The following is a 15269-nucleotide window of genomic DNA, read 5'->3' as shown; positions in this document are numbered from 1 at the left end:
TGCAGGCCACGTGCGGCCCAATTAGCACACAGCTGCCACCCAGCTCAGCTTTGTATTAAAGGCCGGCCCACGTACCGGGGTCTGCCAGGTTCCCATCTGCCCAGCACGGAGGGGTCAGAGCTGCTGGCCCGCCCCATGTGGCAGGAGTCTAGGATCCGGGGCAGCCGCCTGGCCCCGTGAGCTCCAGGGTCTGGGGCAGCTGCGTGGCACGGGGTCCGAGATCGGGGCAACTGGCTGGCCTCATGCAGCTAGGGTCCAGGATTGGGGTAGCTGGCCCCGCAACCTCCAGGGTGGGCAGCCAGCCACCTCCATGCGGTGGGGGTCCAGGATTGGGGCTGCCCTGTGGAGTCCCGGGCATCCAGCTGGCCCTGCAAGCTCCAGGGCAGCCATGTGGCAGGAGTCCAGGGCAGGCAGCCGGCCGACCCCATGTGGCAGAGGTCCGGGGTCGAGATCCAGGCTGCCACTGCCCTGTGGCCCAGGTAGCACATTGTGGGCCACTGTATTAGGTCAAAGGAGGAAAACTGATCTCTCAGAAATCTTGTCCTACTCTTTTGGAGCTGTTTCCTACCCTCTTGCTAGCTGACAGTACTTTGGCAAAAAATAGCAAATCAGCTCTGCTCAATCTTCTTCAGTCCAAAGCTGGAGACTGCCTTATTGACCATGTTCAAGAGAATGTGCAATAATCTTTGATGGAGTAGCTGTCATACAAGCACTACATGTTGTTCCTTCAACATTTGGTGAGCTTGCAGACACGATTTTAGTGTACATGATTAAGCTTGCAAGAAAGTACAAATGTACTTGTTTAGACTTTGTCCGAGATCCGTATCCTGATCTTAGCATCAAAAATATGGAACAATCATGCCAAGCAGCTAGTGGTTCCCAAACTAGACACAGCTACAGAAAAGACCAGAAAACCCCCAGTCTGTGGAAGAAGTTTCTTTCTGATGACAACAATAAGGAAGCACTTCAGAAATTCTTGTACATCATGTGGAGGGATGCAGATATGTAAGGTGTAAGCAAGGACATCACTCTCCACATAGCCGGTGGAGAGGAGTGACACTGCCTGGCTGTGCAGAAGGGTTCACAGACAGTCACAGCTGCTGATGAATTAAGATGTGATCATAAAGAATGTGACAGGTATATTTCTTCATGTGAAACATGCTGCCAGGGACCACCAGGCTGTGATAATTAGGAGCCCTGTTACAGATGTTGCAGGCATTAACATCAGTCTTAAGTCACACTGTTAGTCAATTTGTATTTCTTGACTGGTGTTGGGAATTAAAGCCACATTATTGATTAATATTTTGTAGGCATTGTATTGTGACTGCAAGCATGTAAAATATCAAACAGGGAGATTTTCCTATCTTGCTGGTGGGTTCTCCTACCCAGACTTGTGTAAGTGACAGAAGTGCGAGAACATTGACAAAAAAGCTGCTGAACCTGTCACTCACAATGATGACAAGTCCAACAAGAGTGACTTTGATTAATAGGATGCCATGATTTTCAGACTGCGAAATAAAAATGTATTTTATTCTGAGAATTAAGCACTACAGTGCCAACAGCAATATACATAATTCAAAGTGAACACTGGATTTGAATAAGTATCAGAGCGGTAGCCGTGTTAGTATGGATCTGTAAAAGCAGCAAAGAATCCTGTGGCACCTTATAGACTAACAGACATTTTGCAGCATGAGCTTTCGTGGGTGAATACCCACTTCATCGGATGCAATGGGTATTCACCCACGAAAGCTCATGCTGCAAAATGTCTGTTAGTCTATAAGGTGCCACAGGATTCTTTGCTGCTTGAATAAGAAAGTAACATTTCGATTTATATCAATAATTAAGTCAATTCATACCAATCCAGATAAGCTGTCACTTATAAATATTTGAGAAATAAATGCCAATATACAAGGGAATTCTAATAAAAAAGTTTGTGTAGTACTTTTTTCAGTGCTGCTGCTGAGGAAAATATGCTAGTTGTCAAGGAAAATAGTAATATTTTAGGTATTTACTTCGAAAAATGTATCAGATGTATTAAATTTATCATTTCATGTAGTTAGGCTGATGTACAAACACTTCTCTGGAGGGTAAATGGTAACATAGTCCAACCTACAGTGAAAGGCGAGTATTGCCAAGAAAAACAAATTATGGGCATGGGGTAATATCTTGACCTATACTTTCTACCAAAAGATAGACATGTTAATTTATTGCACATTACCTGTTGAACTGATGATTGTAGAAAATATTGATGCATAAAACACTCCAGTAGCACAAGAACTTAGTTTTTTAGCACATTTTTGTCCATAAGTACAAAAAAAAAATTTCGCCCAAATTGGCTATTTGCAATTTTTTTTTGTATATGACTAAGTTCCTCAGTCCATGAAGTCTTGCCTTTAATATACTTCTACATACATTTCAATCATTTTCAGTCAACGTGGGCCTTTACAGGGCAAATATTAATGAAGTTATAGACAAGAAGCCTTTGTCACTATGGCATCAAAATTGGTAACTTTAGATGTGCCATGACAGAAAACTGCAGGGTTTCTTGTGGAGAACTTTTAACACAAGGCCTCTCATGTCATCGGCTATATAAATCTACAGAGAGTAAGTAAAAACAACGAGGAGTCCTTGTGGCACCTTAGAGACTAACACATTTATTTAGGCATAAGCTTTCGTGGGCTATAACCCACTTCATCAGATGCATGGAGTGCATACCTGCCTACTTTTTTTTCCACTCCATGCATCTGATGAAGTGGGTTATAGCCCACGAAAGCTTTTGCCCAAATAAATGTGTTAGTCTTTAAGGTGCCACAAGGACTCCTCGTTGTTTTTGCTGATACAGACTACCCCTCTGAAGAGATTAAGTAGATTAACTCTTTTTGTATGCACAATTACTGGCCTCATCACACAGCCTGTTGGTACCTTTACACTCAACAGAATCTCTATCAAAGCCATGTCCATTGTGGCTGCTCAGCCCCCCCAATGACATCAGCATTCAATGCCAGAACCTATACAATGCCCAACCATCTCTGTTCGTTTCCCTCTGCTATGGAAAGTGTTAGGGAACCCTTCTGTGTCCAGTTTGCTTTGCAAACTTTACTTAGTGCCCTCTTTTTGTAGCTCTGAGTGTTAGTAGGATTTAGTCTTAAAATTGTACATAATTGATTTTTTAAAAAAAAACCACACACACACACACAAAACCCTTTCCCTTTGACTGAGGAGTCCCTTAAGGTTTTGGTTTGGTTCTGAAGTTATGGTGGGAACCAAGCCACATGAGTGCACCACTTGTCCACTTATCTATTTAGAGTCAGACATCCACATTCAGTGCCTGGAGGAGGCATACTCGATGGCACAGTTCTCTTTGTTGTGTTTTCATTCCTGTGATGCTGCCCAGGAGTACCCAGTATTGTGAGGCACCTTGCTACCCTCTGCACTTAGCATGAGGAAGTCTTGTCTGTGCCTGCTGTGGATCAGCTCCCTGAATCCACCAGCCTCTGGCAATACAAGCACTACCTTCCAGGTCTCCACAGACCTCACCATCTCTGTATAGGTTAGGGATAGACACACTCCAACACCTGAGTCCTCAAAGTGTCCCTCTGAAATGCACAGCCCCTGTTCCATTGAACAGTCACAGAACTCTGTTTGCTACTCCCAAAGGAATAATACACACCAGCTTGTCAGATTCAGTATCCGATCAACACTTTACTTAACACATAGCTAGCTAGCTAACTAGAGAGAGAGATGCAGTGAAAACAGGAATAAGTTTATTATCAAAGAACATAGATCCAAGTGATAGAAAGTAAGAATTTTGGAAACAAATGTTACATATAAAACACACTTTCTAGAGCCAACCTTAACAAAGCATTCCCCTATCTCCTATAAAATAGCTTTGCCCTGCATTTTCAACCAGGTTGGCTGAGATCCCTTCTGATAAGATCAAGCCTGCTGGTGGCTTGTCCTCTCAGATTGAAGGACTACATGGGAGGGGTGGGGGGGGTTCATCTGCACCCCTATATAGTTTTAAAAGTTTGTTTTACTCCTAAACCGAGTAACCCCTTCTGATTTTGTTTTTTCTTCCAGCCACTGCAAACTGGTGATTAGCATTTTGCTGATTTTTCATAGGCATCCATTGTGAACCATAGAACAGTCAATTTGCACATGACGAAACATTCAATCTTAATTTTAAAATTGCCAATGATGGAGAATCCACCATGAACCTTGGTAAATTGTTGGAATGGTTAATTATCCTCACTGTTAAGAATGTATGCCTTACTTCAGTCTGAATTTGTCTAGCTTCAACTTCCAGCTATTGGATCTTGTTATACCTTTCTCTGCTGGATTGAAGAGCCTGTTATCAAATATTTGTTTCCCATGTAAGTATTTATAGACTATAATCGAGTCATCCATTAATCTTCTCTTTGTTAAACTAAATAGATTGAGCTCCTTGAGTCTGTCACTATAAGGCATGTTTTCTAATCCTTTACTCTTCTCTGAACCCTTTCCAATTTATCAACATCTTTCTTGAATTGTGGACATCAGAACTGGACACAGTTTTCCAGCAGTGGTCTCACCATTGCTAAAATAGAGAGATAAAATAACTTCATTACTCCTACTGAAGATTCCCCTGTTTATGCATCCAGAGATCACATTAGCCCTTTTGGCCACAGCATCACCCTGTACTCATCTTCAGCTGATTATCCACCATGACTCCAAAATCTTTTTCAGAATCACTGCTTCCCAGGATAGTTTCTCCCATCTTCTAAGTATGCCTTACAGTCTTTGTTCCAGATGTATACATTTATATTTATCCATATTAAAACATATATTGTTTGCTTGTACCCAGCTTACCAAGCAATCCAGAATGTTCTTTACCAATGACGTATCTTCTTCATTATTTAGCACTCCCCCAATTTTTGTGTCCGCTGCAACCTTTATCAGCTATCCTGTTTGCCAATCAGAGAATCACTTTTATGGATCCAGTGCTGAACTCTACTTTATTTAAGGGTTTACCAGCGTACGTCAGACACTGAAGTTTCAGCCCTACCAAAGAACAAAATTATTTGAGGCACATGGGACCCCTCGCATTATCCTCCTATGTGACACCATATGCATGGCTGCACATGAGACTCTTACAACATTGGATGGCCTAGTCAACTCACCAAATATGGACATCTTCAGAGAACTTTGATCATCCCTGAAGAGGCGGAACTCTTCATGGAACAGCAGACATTGCATCCTTGGAGAGTTTTCTTTGACATTCCAACTCTTTCCACCATCATTATGATAGTCAACACCATTATGTATTATCTGAAAAAACAAGGCCAAGCTTACTTTTCTCTTCTGTGCAAGGAGGCCATGAAATGCTAGCAGATGCGTACATTACATGCATCCAGTGGTTCTACACCTGGCAGAGGAGAAAAATGTGCAGGCAAACTCTCTCTTAGCAGGATGAGCCAAGATCAACGCAATGGTACTGAATCACCTTTTATCATACAACTCTTTCACAAGAGAGGCTCACACACTGAAGACACATTTGCCTCCAGGAATAGCCCCAAATGTCCCCTCTGCTGTTCCAGATAGGGAGGAACACACAATACATGTTCCTCTGGAACTGGAATGGAGGCCTTCTCTAGGCATTCCTTTAAATAATACTCATTCCTCAAAAAAGAAAAATAAATAATGGAGAGAGAGGGCAAGAGTTCTTCTGATTACACTTTTATGCACAAGACAACAGAGGTATATCACCCTGCTAGTTATCCAGAGAGCCACCAGGTAATATAACGAACGAGGTTTCCTGGAACTGTATCTCTTGCTAATGTATCCTATAGACAAAGCACTGAACTTCAGTAAAATCAAAATTGAATTACATGAGCCCACCACTCCAGAACCTGTAAACATTTAAAATCATCTTTTTTTATCCTGCTTTCAATCTCTTACATCTTCTGTCATTAAAAAAAATTCAGCTGTGAGCTTAGCTGGCAGTATCCTGAAATGCAGTTCTCTTAAGGAGAAAACATCATCTGAAGGCTACCCAGGGAAATTTACCAGTAAAATTATACTGCTATAGTTATACTGGTATAACTCCCTGTGTGGACACTCTTATTCTGGAATAAGAGTGTCCATCCATAGAGTTACACCAATATAAATGTAGAGGTATAATTATGGCAGTAAATTCCCCAGGTAGACAGGCCCTTTAAGAGCAGCCTTACCACTAAGAATTCAGATACTCAGTGGCGGATTTAGAGTTTGTGGGGCCCTGTGCACAGCTTCATTTTTTGGGGGCCCCCCTCAGGACACAGCCAAGAAAAATAACATTCTCTCTTCCCCTCCCACCTTCCCAATTTTTAATTCTTTTTTTCTTCATCCTCCTCCTATCTTATAAGTGATGGGAAGTAAAAGAAAATAAAGTGAGGTACCTTGATTGGAGGAAGGATGCAGGAGAGGGTGCATGGGTTGGGCTCTGAGAGGGAGTTTGGGTGCTGGGTGCAGGCTCTGGGTTGGGTCGGGCTTTGGGAGGAAGTTTGGGTGCGGTCTTTGAGCTGGGGCAAGGGGTTGGGGGCGGCAGGGGGAAGGAGGGCAGCATTTACCTCAGACTGCACAGCTCCCAAAATGACCGGCACACACACCCCTCTGGCAGTGTCTCCTAGGTGGAGGAGGCCAGGGGGTCTCCACACGCCACTGCCTGCAGGCGCCGCCCCCGCAGCTCCCATTGGCCACAGTTCCCAGCCAATAGAACTGCGGAGTTGGCGCTCAGCACGGGCAGTGCATGGAGACACCACCACCCTGCCCGCCCCAGGAGCCTCAGGGACATGCCAGCTGCTTCCGAGTGTGGTGCGGAGAGATGAAGGCAGAGTGAGCAGAGAACCACCTTAGCCCTTCTGCTGGCACATCTCTGCACAGCCCTTGGGGGGAGGGGAGCAGCAGGTCTCCATGCACTGCCCATGGAGGGGGCAGCGCGCAGAGCCACCCTCCCCTTCGCCATGGGCACGCAGAGACATGCCAGCAGCCGTCCAGTGTGGGTCCACTGGCCACGGCATGCAGGCAGCGTGCCTGACTGAGTCCTGCTGCGCCACTGGCCAAGACTCGGGGTCAGGTTGTCAGGTGAGATTTATCCTGCATTTTGGGGGGCCTCCTGTCGTTGGGGGCCCCGTTCCACTGCATGGTTTGTTTCATGGTAAATCCACTCCTGCAGGTACTTTCAAAGCAGGATTGAATATGTGTTAGAGAAATTCTGAGACAAGGATAAACAGGAAACTTCCTAATGAGAACATCTTAAACTCCTTCACTGTAGAGGTCATTTTTCCTCTTTTTCATGTGGCAAGTGGATATTTTTAGACAATTACCCTTAAGTTTGGGAATGAAAATTATGGTAGCCCAAGGTTTGGGACTTAATATAGCAATTTCTGGACATATACCAAAAACACTGCTAGACCAAAGGGAAGTGACAGTGCTGAAGTCTGACATATCTCAAACTCTCAGGGCTAGAAATTCTGTGCACTATGTATAACTTGAAGTCTTCACTTTCCATTTGTGAATAGCATTTGTTTCTGGGTCCTGTTAGACAATGAGATCAAATTTTAAAATGATGTCATTCTGATTACTATCTTGTATTTCTATTATTTAGATTATGATATGATTTTTAGTTATTACTATTTTGAAATGCTAAACCTCATAAACCTAATGCTCTTCAGATATTAGCAGCTAAAATCGTGTCGAACATTATTTTGGGGAGGGGAGGCAGAATGGAGGAGTGAAAAATAGTAGCAGTTATATATATTTTAAGATTAGTCTCTGATGAAACATCCAGACTCAAAATGCTAGCAGACAAGTACAGATGCCTTTGACTTTTGACTTTTCTAAGCAACGCTAATATGATTTTGATCCCTACTTCATTGTTTGCCAGATTTTTGTTTCAATAAACCTACCAATACTTAAACCATCTGTAGAGTTGTGTTTCACGTATTGCTAGAATACCATGCCGGTGTGGATGCCTTTTTTCTTTTACCTGAGGCTCCAAATGTTTGGGAAGCAACAGTACAGCTGGTTCTGCTTATAGACCTCAGTTTTTTCTGTGGTCTTAATCAGGTTTAGTGTACACTGGAACCTCAGAGTTACGAATACCTTGGGAATGGAGGTTGTTCATAACTCTGAACAAAATGTTATGGTGGTTGTTTAAAAAGTTTACAACTGACCTAAAACTTTATTATGCAGAAGAAAAATGCTGCTTTTAACCATCTTAATTTAAATTAAACAAGCACGGAAACAGGTTTCCTTACCTGATCAAATCTTTTTTTTTAAACTTTCCCTTTATTTTTTATTAGTTTACATTTAAATCAGTACTGTACTGTACAGTATTTGCTTTAATTTTTGTTTGTTTCTCCGCTGCTGCCTGGTTCCATATTTCCAGTTCCAAATGAGTTGTGTGGTTGACTGGTCAGTTCGTAACTCTGAGATTCTATGATATATAGTTTCTGATGTCGGTGTAGTCTGGTTTAAGGTTTTATTAGTTGTTTAGAGTTCTTTTTACTCATTGATGCTATTATGAAGTTCTGGTCAGGTCTATGATAGCAAATCGATCTGTCAGGAGACCAGTGTTTCAGAGATTCATAATTTATAATGCCAGAAGGGACCATTGTGACTTTCTAGTCTGATCTCTTGCATAGCACAGGTCATAGGACTTCCCTGAATTAAGTCCTGTTTGAACTAGAGCATATTTTTAGAAAAACATCCAGTCATGATTTAAAAATGTCCAGTGATAGAGAACCCACTGCAACTCTTGGTAAGTTGTTCCTGTGGTTAATTACCCTGTTAAAAGTGTGCACTGTCGTTTTAGTCTAAATTTGTATAGCTTCAACTCCAAGCCATTGGATCTTGTTATACCTTGGTCTGCTAGACTGAAGAGCCCTTTATTATCAAATGTTTGACAGGTGTGCTTCTATTCAGTGATCTTTCTGGCCTCCAGAGCATGTGCTCACTAGGGTTGCCAGGTGTCCTGTTTTCAACCGGAATGCCTGGTCAAAAAGGGACCCTGGCAGCTCCGGTCAGCAGTGCCAACTGGGCCATTAAAAGTCTGGTCGGTGGTGCTGCAGGGCTAAGGCAGAGTAGTCCCTACCTGTCCTGGCACCGCATTGCGCCCCAGAAGAATCCAGCAGGTCTGGCTTCTAGGTGGGGCGGACACTAGGCTCTGAGCACTGCCCCTACCCCGAACACCAGCTCTACACTCTCATTGGCCGGGAACCATGGCCAATGAGAGCTGGGGGGGCGGGGGCAGTGCCTGTGGGCAAGAGCAGTGCGCGGAGCCTTCTGGACCCCACACCCCAGGTGCCGGACCTACTGCTGACCACTTCTGGGGCTCAGCGCAGAGCCAGGACATGCAGGGAGCCTGTCTTAGCCTCACTGCACCACTGAGCGGGAGCCGCCCGAGGTAAGCCCATGCCCCAGCTCTGAGCCCCCCCCCCAATTTTTCATCCCTGGCCCCACCCCAGACCCCGCACATCCAGCCAGAGCCTTCACCCCCTCACTGCACCTCAGCCCAGAGTCCCCCTCCCACATCCTGAATCCCTTCATCACTGGCCCCAGCCCAGAGCCCACACCCCCAGCCCAGAGCTAGTACTCCCTCCTGCACCCCAACCCCCTGCCTCAGCCCCCTCCCTTACTCTGAATCCCTTGGCCCCACCCCCTAGCCTGAAGCCCTCTCCTGCACCCCAAACCCCTCATCCCCTGTCCCACCCCAGACCCCGTACCCCATCCTGTACTCCAAATCCCTCAACCCCACCCCCCAGCCTGGAGCCCCCTCCTGCACCCCAAGCCCCTCATCCCCAGCCCTGAGCCTGCACCCCCAGCTGGAGTTCCCAGCCCCTCCCACACCCAACTCCCTGCCCCAGCCCGGAGCCCCCTCCCACACCCCAAACCCCTCATTTCTGGCCCCACCCTGGAGCCCGCACCCCCAGTTAGACCACTCACCCCCTTCCGCACCCCAATCCCCTGCCCCAGCCCAGTGAAAGTGAGCGAGGGCGGGGGAGAGCGAGCCACCGAGGGAGGAGGAATGTAGCAGGTGGGGCCTCAGGGAAGGGGCGGGGCTAGGGTGTTCGGTTTTGTGCGATTAGAAAGTTGGCAACCCTAGTGCTCACTGCCTTCTATGTAAGTCTTTTATCTCAAAAAGCCAGAAAGAAAAGATTCTTCATGTGTTATCTTGCTTAGTCCTAATTTTGCTTAGATTTACTATCCTGCTCCTCTCTTTAAATTTGCAACATCCATGTGTCAGGGGTGTCGCCAAAACAAACTGCGCTCCCCCAGTTGGAGGGCGGTCCTTTAGGAGCCTTTGTCTACACTACCACTTATGTCAGCAAAACTTATACCACTCAGGGGTGTGAAAAAACACACCCCTGAGTGGCATAAGTTATGCCGGTATAAGTGGTAGTGTGCACAGCGCTATGTCAGTAGGAGAGCTTCTCTCGCTGACATAGCTACTGCCGCTCATTAGGAGTGGTTTAATTATGTCAGCAGGAGAGCTCTCTCCCGTCAGCGTAGAGCAGCTACATGAGAGATCTTACAGTGGCGCAGCTGCATACATAGGCGCCAAGTTTCCCCGGCACTGGTGAGTGCTCACACCCGCCCCGCCCCTATTCCAACCCCTTCTCCAAAGTCCCCGCCCCAACTCCTCCACCTCCCTGCCCTATTGGACCCCTTCCCCAAATCCCCGTGCCCGCCTCTTCCCCAAGCACGCCATGTTCCCTCTTCTCCCTCCCCCACTGCGTGAAACAGCTGTTTTGCGGTGCAAGCGCTGGGAGCTGAGGGGGGAAGCAGGCACAGGGCACGCTCGGGGGAGGCGGAGACGGAGGTGAGCTGGGGCGGGGAGCTGCCAGTGGGTGCTGAGCACGCACCAATTTTTCCCTGTGGGTGCTTCAGCCCCAGAGCACCCACAGAGTTGGTGCCTATGGCTGCATCGATACAGCTGTGCTGCTGTAAACTCTCTAGTGTAAACATAGCCTAATAGTATAGTCTTTAGCTGTCTTTAGCTGTCTGATGGTATAATCTAAATACAGCCTTCAAGCCTGCACCTGGTACAGAGAGGGCTTCCACTTTATGTTGCAAGGACATCAGCATAGATTCTCCCCTACTGGTAGTATTTGCTGACTCTGATTGGACTGTATTGAGACAAGTCTGTTTCAGGCAGGAGGAGCTCAGGTTTGCTCAGAAGACAAGCCTACATTTGTCTCAGTCACTCAATGCAGAAAGCTGACAAAAGCTCCTCATCATCCAGAATATTGACAGGGGAAGTCACAGGACAGCAAAAGCATCCTTGATATGGGAGGGTGCCCTTTTGCCAGCTCTCATTCAACCCCAGTGCTTTCTGCCAGCGGCCTCTTCACCATCTCTCTGATAACAGAATAGGGCCTGTATCTTCCCGTTATCTTCATTTGCTTCTGGGAATACTGTGCACTGCAAAAATGAGTGCAGCTAATTTGCCACAGACCACTTTCCTCCTCAAATAGCTACATGAATAGCCAATATATTTTAAGAAGATGGAACACAATGGTCCACTCTGTTATATGTTTATATCAGGGGTGGCTCTAGGAATTTTGCCGCCCCAAGCACGGCAGCATGCCGCAGGGGGCGCGCTGCTGGTCGCCGGTCCCGCGGCTCCGGGGGACCTCTTGCAGACGTGCCTGCGGAGGATGCGCTGGTTCCGCGACTCCGGCGGAGCATCCGCAGGTATGCCTGCGAGAGGTCCACCCGAGCCGCGGGACCACCGAATCCTCCACAGTCATGCCTGCGGGAGGTCCACCGGAGCCGCGGGACCAGCGGACTCTCCACAGTCATGCCTGCGGGAGGTCTGCTGGTCCTGCGGCTCCGGTGGACCTCCCGCAGGCATGACTGCGGAAGGTCCGCCGGAGCCGCCTGCCACCCTGCCAGCAAAATGCCGCCCCAAGCGCGCGCTTGGCACGCTGGGGTCTGGAGCCGGCCCTGGTTTATATATCACACCAGTATATTTTAGAAATCCCTACAATAGAGGGAATCTGTTTAGAACAGTCTGAAATACCCAAAAATGATGAAAACCTAACCTAAAACAATGCTGAGCTGAGTCTAAGAAACTAGGAAGTTCTGAACAGGAACACAGCACATCACTCTTCTCCCACCCTACCTGGTTATCGATCCTACCTACTGAATCAATAGTCTCGATACACAGCAAAATAGGGTCTTTTATAAGCCATTGCATCATTGACTGGTGTAGAGTAAGTCTCCCAGAGTTTGATACCACCTTGGTGAATGCCATAGTTAATCCTATCCCTAGAATCACACTCCCTATCACAGCATTCCACAGTACACATATATCCAACTCTGTACTGTGACGGTACCCAGGGTACAATCTGGACTGCTGAATAGCTGTATCTCCTCCAACCTGAGATCCCTTTTACACTGCTTTACCGGTGAACAGCCAGTCCTGGCCAGTTAACACAATCTCCCTCCAGCATGTAACTTGTTCCCAGCTAACAGCATTGAGTGCTACTAGGCAGCCACCCATGAATTACACTGCAGAAGAACACCAGCAGATTCTCTAGTCCCAGACTGTACCCTCAGAAATGTGCATCTTTTATTTCCCAGCACACTGCTGAACAATGCAGGCTTATATAAAGTCCATCATTTCATCAGTGGAAAATGATATGCCCTAGCCTTGTTATCCCAAATGGAGTTTCCCACACACTTTAATCCAAACACACACTGGTTTAGATAAATCAATAAAACAAGTTTATTAACTACAGAAAGATAGATTTTAAGTGATTACAAGTAATAAGGCATAAAAGTCTGATTTGGTTACAAAGAAAATAAAAAGATAATACGCAAGCTAAATGACTAACTTAATAACCTAAAAAGCGACACAGAGTCCTGTGGCACCTTATACACTAACAGAAGTATTGGAACATAATCATGCGTCTGACGAAGTGGGTATTCACCCACGAAACTTATGCTCCAATACTTCTGTTAGTCTATAAGGTGCCACAGGACTCTTTGTCGCTTTTTACAGATCCAGACTAACACGGCTACTCCTCTGATACTTAATAAGCTAAGTGAATTTAAAAGCAAAGGGTTTTTCTCACCATAAGCTTACAGCAGTCTGTACTGGCTGAAAAGCCCCCCATCCAAGATTCCCCCATCCCATCCCCAATTTCAGTTCTTTGAGAGTCACTGATGTCATGAGCAGAGATGAAAAAGGATAGTGAAATCCAGCATTTTCCTCCCATCTTTATAAATCAGTTTCTTGTGCTAGAAATATCCTTGCTGAGTCATGGTAACAAAACAGGCTCTTGTGGACATGAGGTTTAAACTGTCCCTGTGATGGAATGTAAATTTCGTACTTACCCCTTCCCCCCTGCTGGAGAATGTCTGCTTAAGCAGGTGATTGCCCTTTAGCACCTGCCTGGGGTGCCAGTGTGTCTTTGTCTCTGAAAAACTGATTTGGGCCTGCTTTTCTTAACCTTGGAGCCTGTTATAACAGTGTTATACAGTAGAGTCTTGTAACTTTACATACAGTGTTGCCCCACATACTTTACCAGTACAATACTGTTCAGCAGATTATGATTTTTCAAGTCAGACCTCAAAAGTCATATTTTGTAAATATATATATATATATAATATATATATATATCATAACTTTATAAAAGGATGAACATGGAGTACAGGTTGTCATAGACACCCCTTACTTTTTAAGGACACCAGTGCATTGTATTCTTTTTTTTTTCCCCCAGACAAGAAGCTCTTCTAGCTGCCATCAGTGAAAAAGATGCCAACATTGCTCTGCTAGAGCTTTCATCCTCTAAGAAGAAGACCCAAGATGAAGTGGCTGCACTGAAGCGAGAGAAGGACCGTCTGGTGCAACAGCTCAAGCAACAGGTGGGAAGGGACAGAATCAGGCATGTGGGCTGGTGGTACGGAATTATTATCGTGGGTGATATAACTTTATAAATTAAAAATATACCGCCTTGCTGAGTACTGGGACAGAACCAGGGCTGCTTTCTGATCAGAGATTCTCCACTTCCTCCTTAGAAGGCAGTAGTGCTCTAGTGTCAATGGTTTTACACTTAACATTTAATATTGAAATAAAATGATTAATGTTCACATAGTAAAGTTCTTTTTTTGAGTGTTTAACCAATATTAAAGCAGTTTAGAAACTGATTTTACAATTTCATAACATTCAACTTTACTGGTAGAGTCATAAATACTGTCACTTTCCAGCAAGATAACATTCTGCTAGCAAGAGACTCAAATGTAATATGCATATACCCAGTTTGATTGTGGTGGAAAGTGCTTCTCAGCATGTGAGCTTCCAGAGTGTCATACTGAACATAATGGTGAGGGGTAGCTTTCTATTAAGGGCATGCATGTCTTTATATGACAACACCAGCCTGACTTGTGAATCCCTTTGCAAAACGGACAGGGACTCTAGGGGGAGGTCTTTTGGGGGGAGGAAGTAATGTCGTGTCCCGATAGTATAGTGGGCCTGAATAGATCCATTTAACTGGCTATGGTAGAATGCAAATAGTGCCTTTCTTTTGACTTTGGCGGAAAGCATTAGTTGTTTGTATAATTTCATAGCTGTTGATAATGTGTGTACAGATTGACTTTTCTTAAGAGAACAACATATATAGATTGTTTATATCTCCTCAAATCAGAAATTAATCCATAAACGGATAAGCCCCAGTTTACTTCCCAACAAGCAATTCCTGAGCTCTTCAGCCATTCAGACTAAGCAAGACTTTCTTTGATTTAAAACACTTCAGTGGAGAGACATGGATTCATCAAAGGAGGAAGGTACTTTGGTTCAGAGAGATTTTGTAGCAATTCTCTCCTTCAACTTTGCTCTCTGCCTCTCCCACACTATATCATGTTCCCACCCACTCACATTGCTCGTGTGTTACTGTGAAAGAGAAGGAAGGAGTCCTGCCAAAGACATTTAGGTTCTTTAATTTGTGTGCACTAAAGCTTAGATGAGGGAGCATTTCAGAAAGAAGATACGGCATCAATTTTTTTTTTTAATTTAAAGCTTCTAGTCCCTGAATTGCAGGAGTGTGCCTCGATATAGAAACATTGCCTAATGAAGCAGTCAGCATTGACCAGGCTTTCCAGTAAATGGAGCTGCCTGCTTAGGATTGGTTGTCAACTTCCATGAAGGGATTTCCTCTATCATCAGAAGGAAGGGAGGCGAATTGGAGGGCAAGGGTTACCAACTAACGTAGTCCCAATTTACTTGCTCCCAAAGTAGTTTGTCT

At 45.3% G+C, this 15269-nt stretch overlaps 1 protein-coding gene across 10 annotated transcripts in view; it reads left to right on the top strand.

The window, feature by feature from the left end:
• ERC1 (ELKS/RAB6-interacting/CAST family member 1) overlaps positions 1-15269 on the top strand; it is a 562177-nt gene that overhangs the window by 450976 nt on the left and 95932 nt on the right. For 9 of the 10 annotated variants that reach the window (XM_039546718.1, XM_039546709.1, XM_039546701.1 and 6 more), the window contains one exon: positions 13749-13893. In XM_039546718.1, coding sequence (XP_039402652.1) covers positions 13749-13893 — 145 coding nt within the window. Of the gene's footprint in view, positions 1-13748; positions 13894-15269 lie in introns of those variants that run through there. The other variant, XM_039546786.1, reaches the window with a different exon arrangement.

The sequence above is a fragment of the Mauremys reevesii genome, linkage group 1, assembly GCF_016161935.1.
Source record: "Mauremys reevesii isolate NIE-2019 linkage group 1, ASM1616193v1, whole genome shotgun sequence".
Taxonomy (NCBI): domain Eukaryota; kingdom Metazoa; phylum Chordata; order Testudines; family Geoemydidae; genus Mauremys; species Mauremys reevesii.
This window is presented reverse-complemented; position numbering and strand designations above follow the sequence as displayed.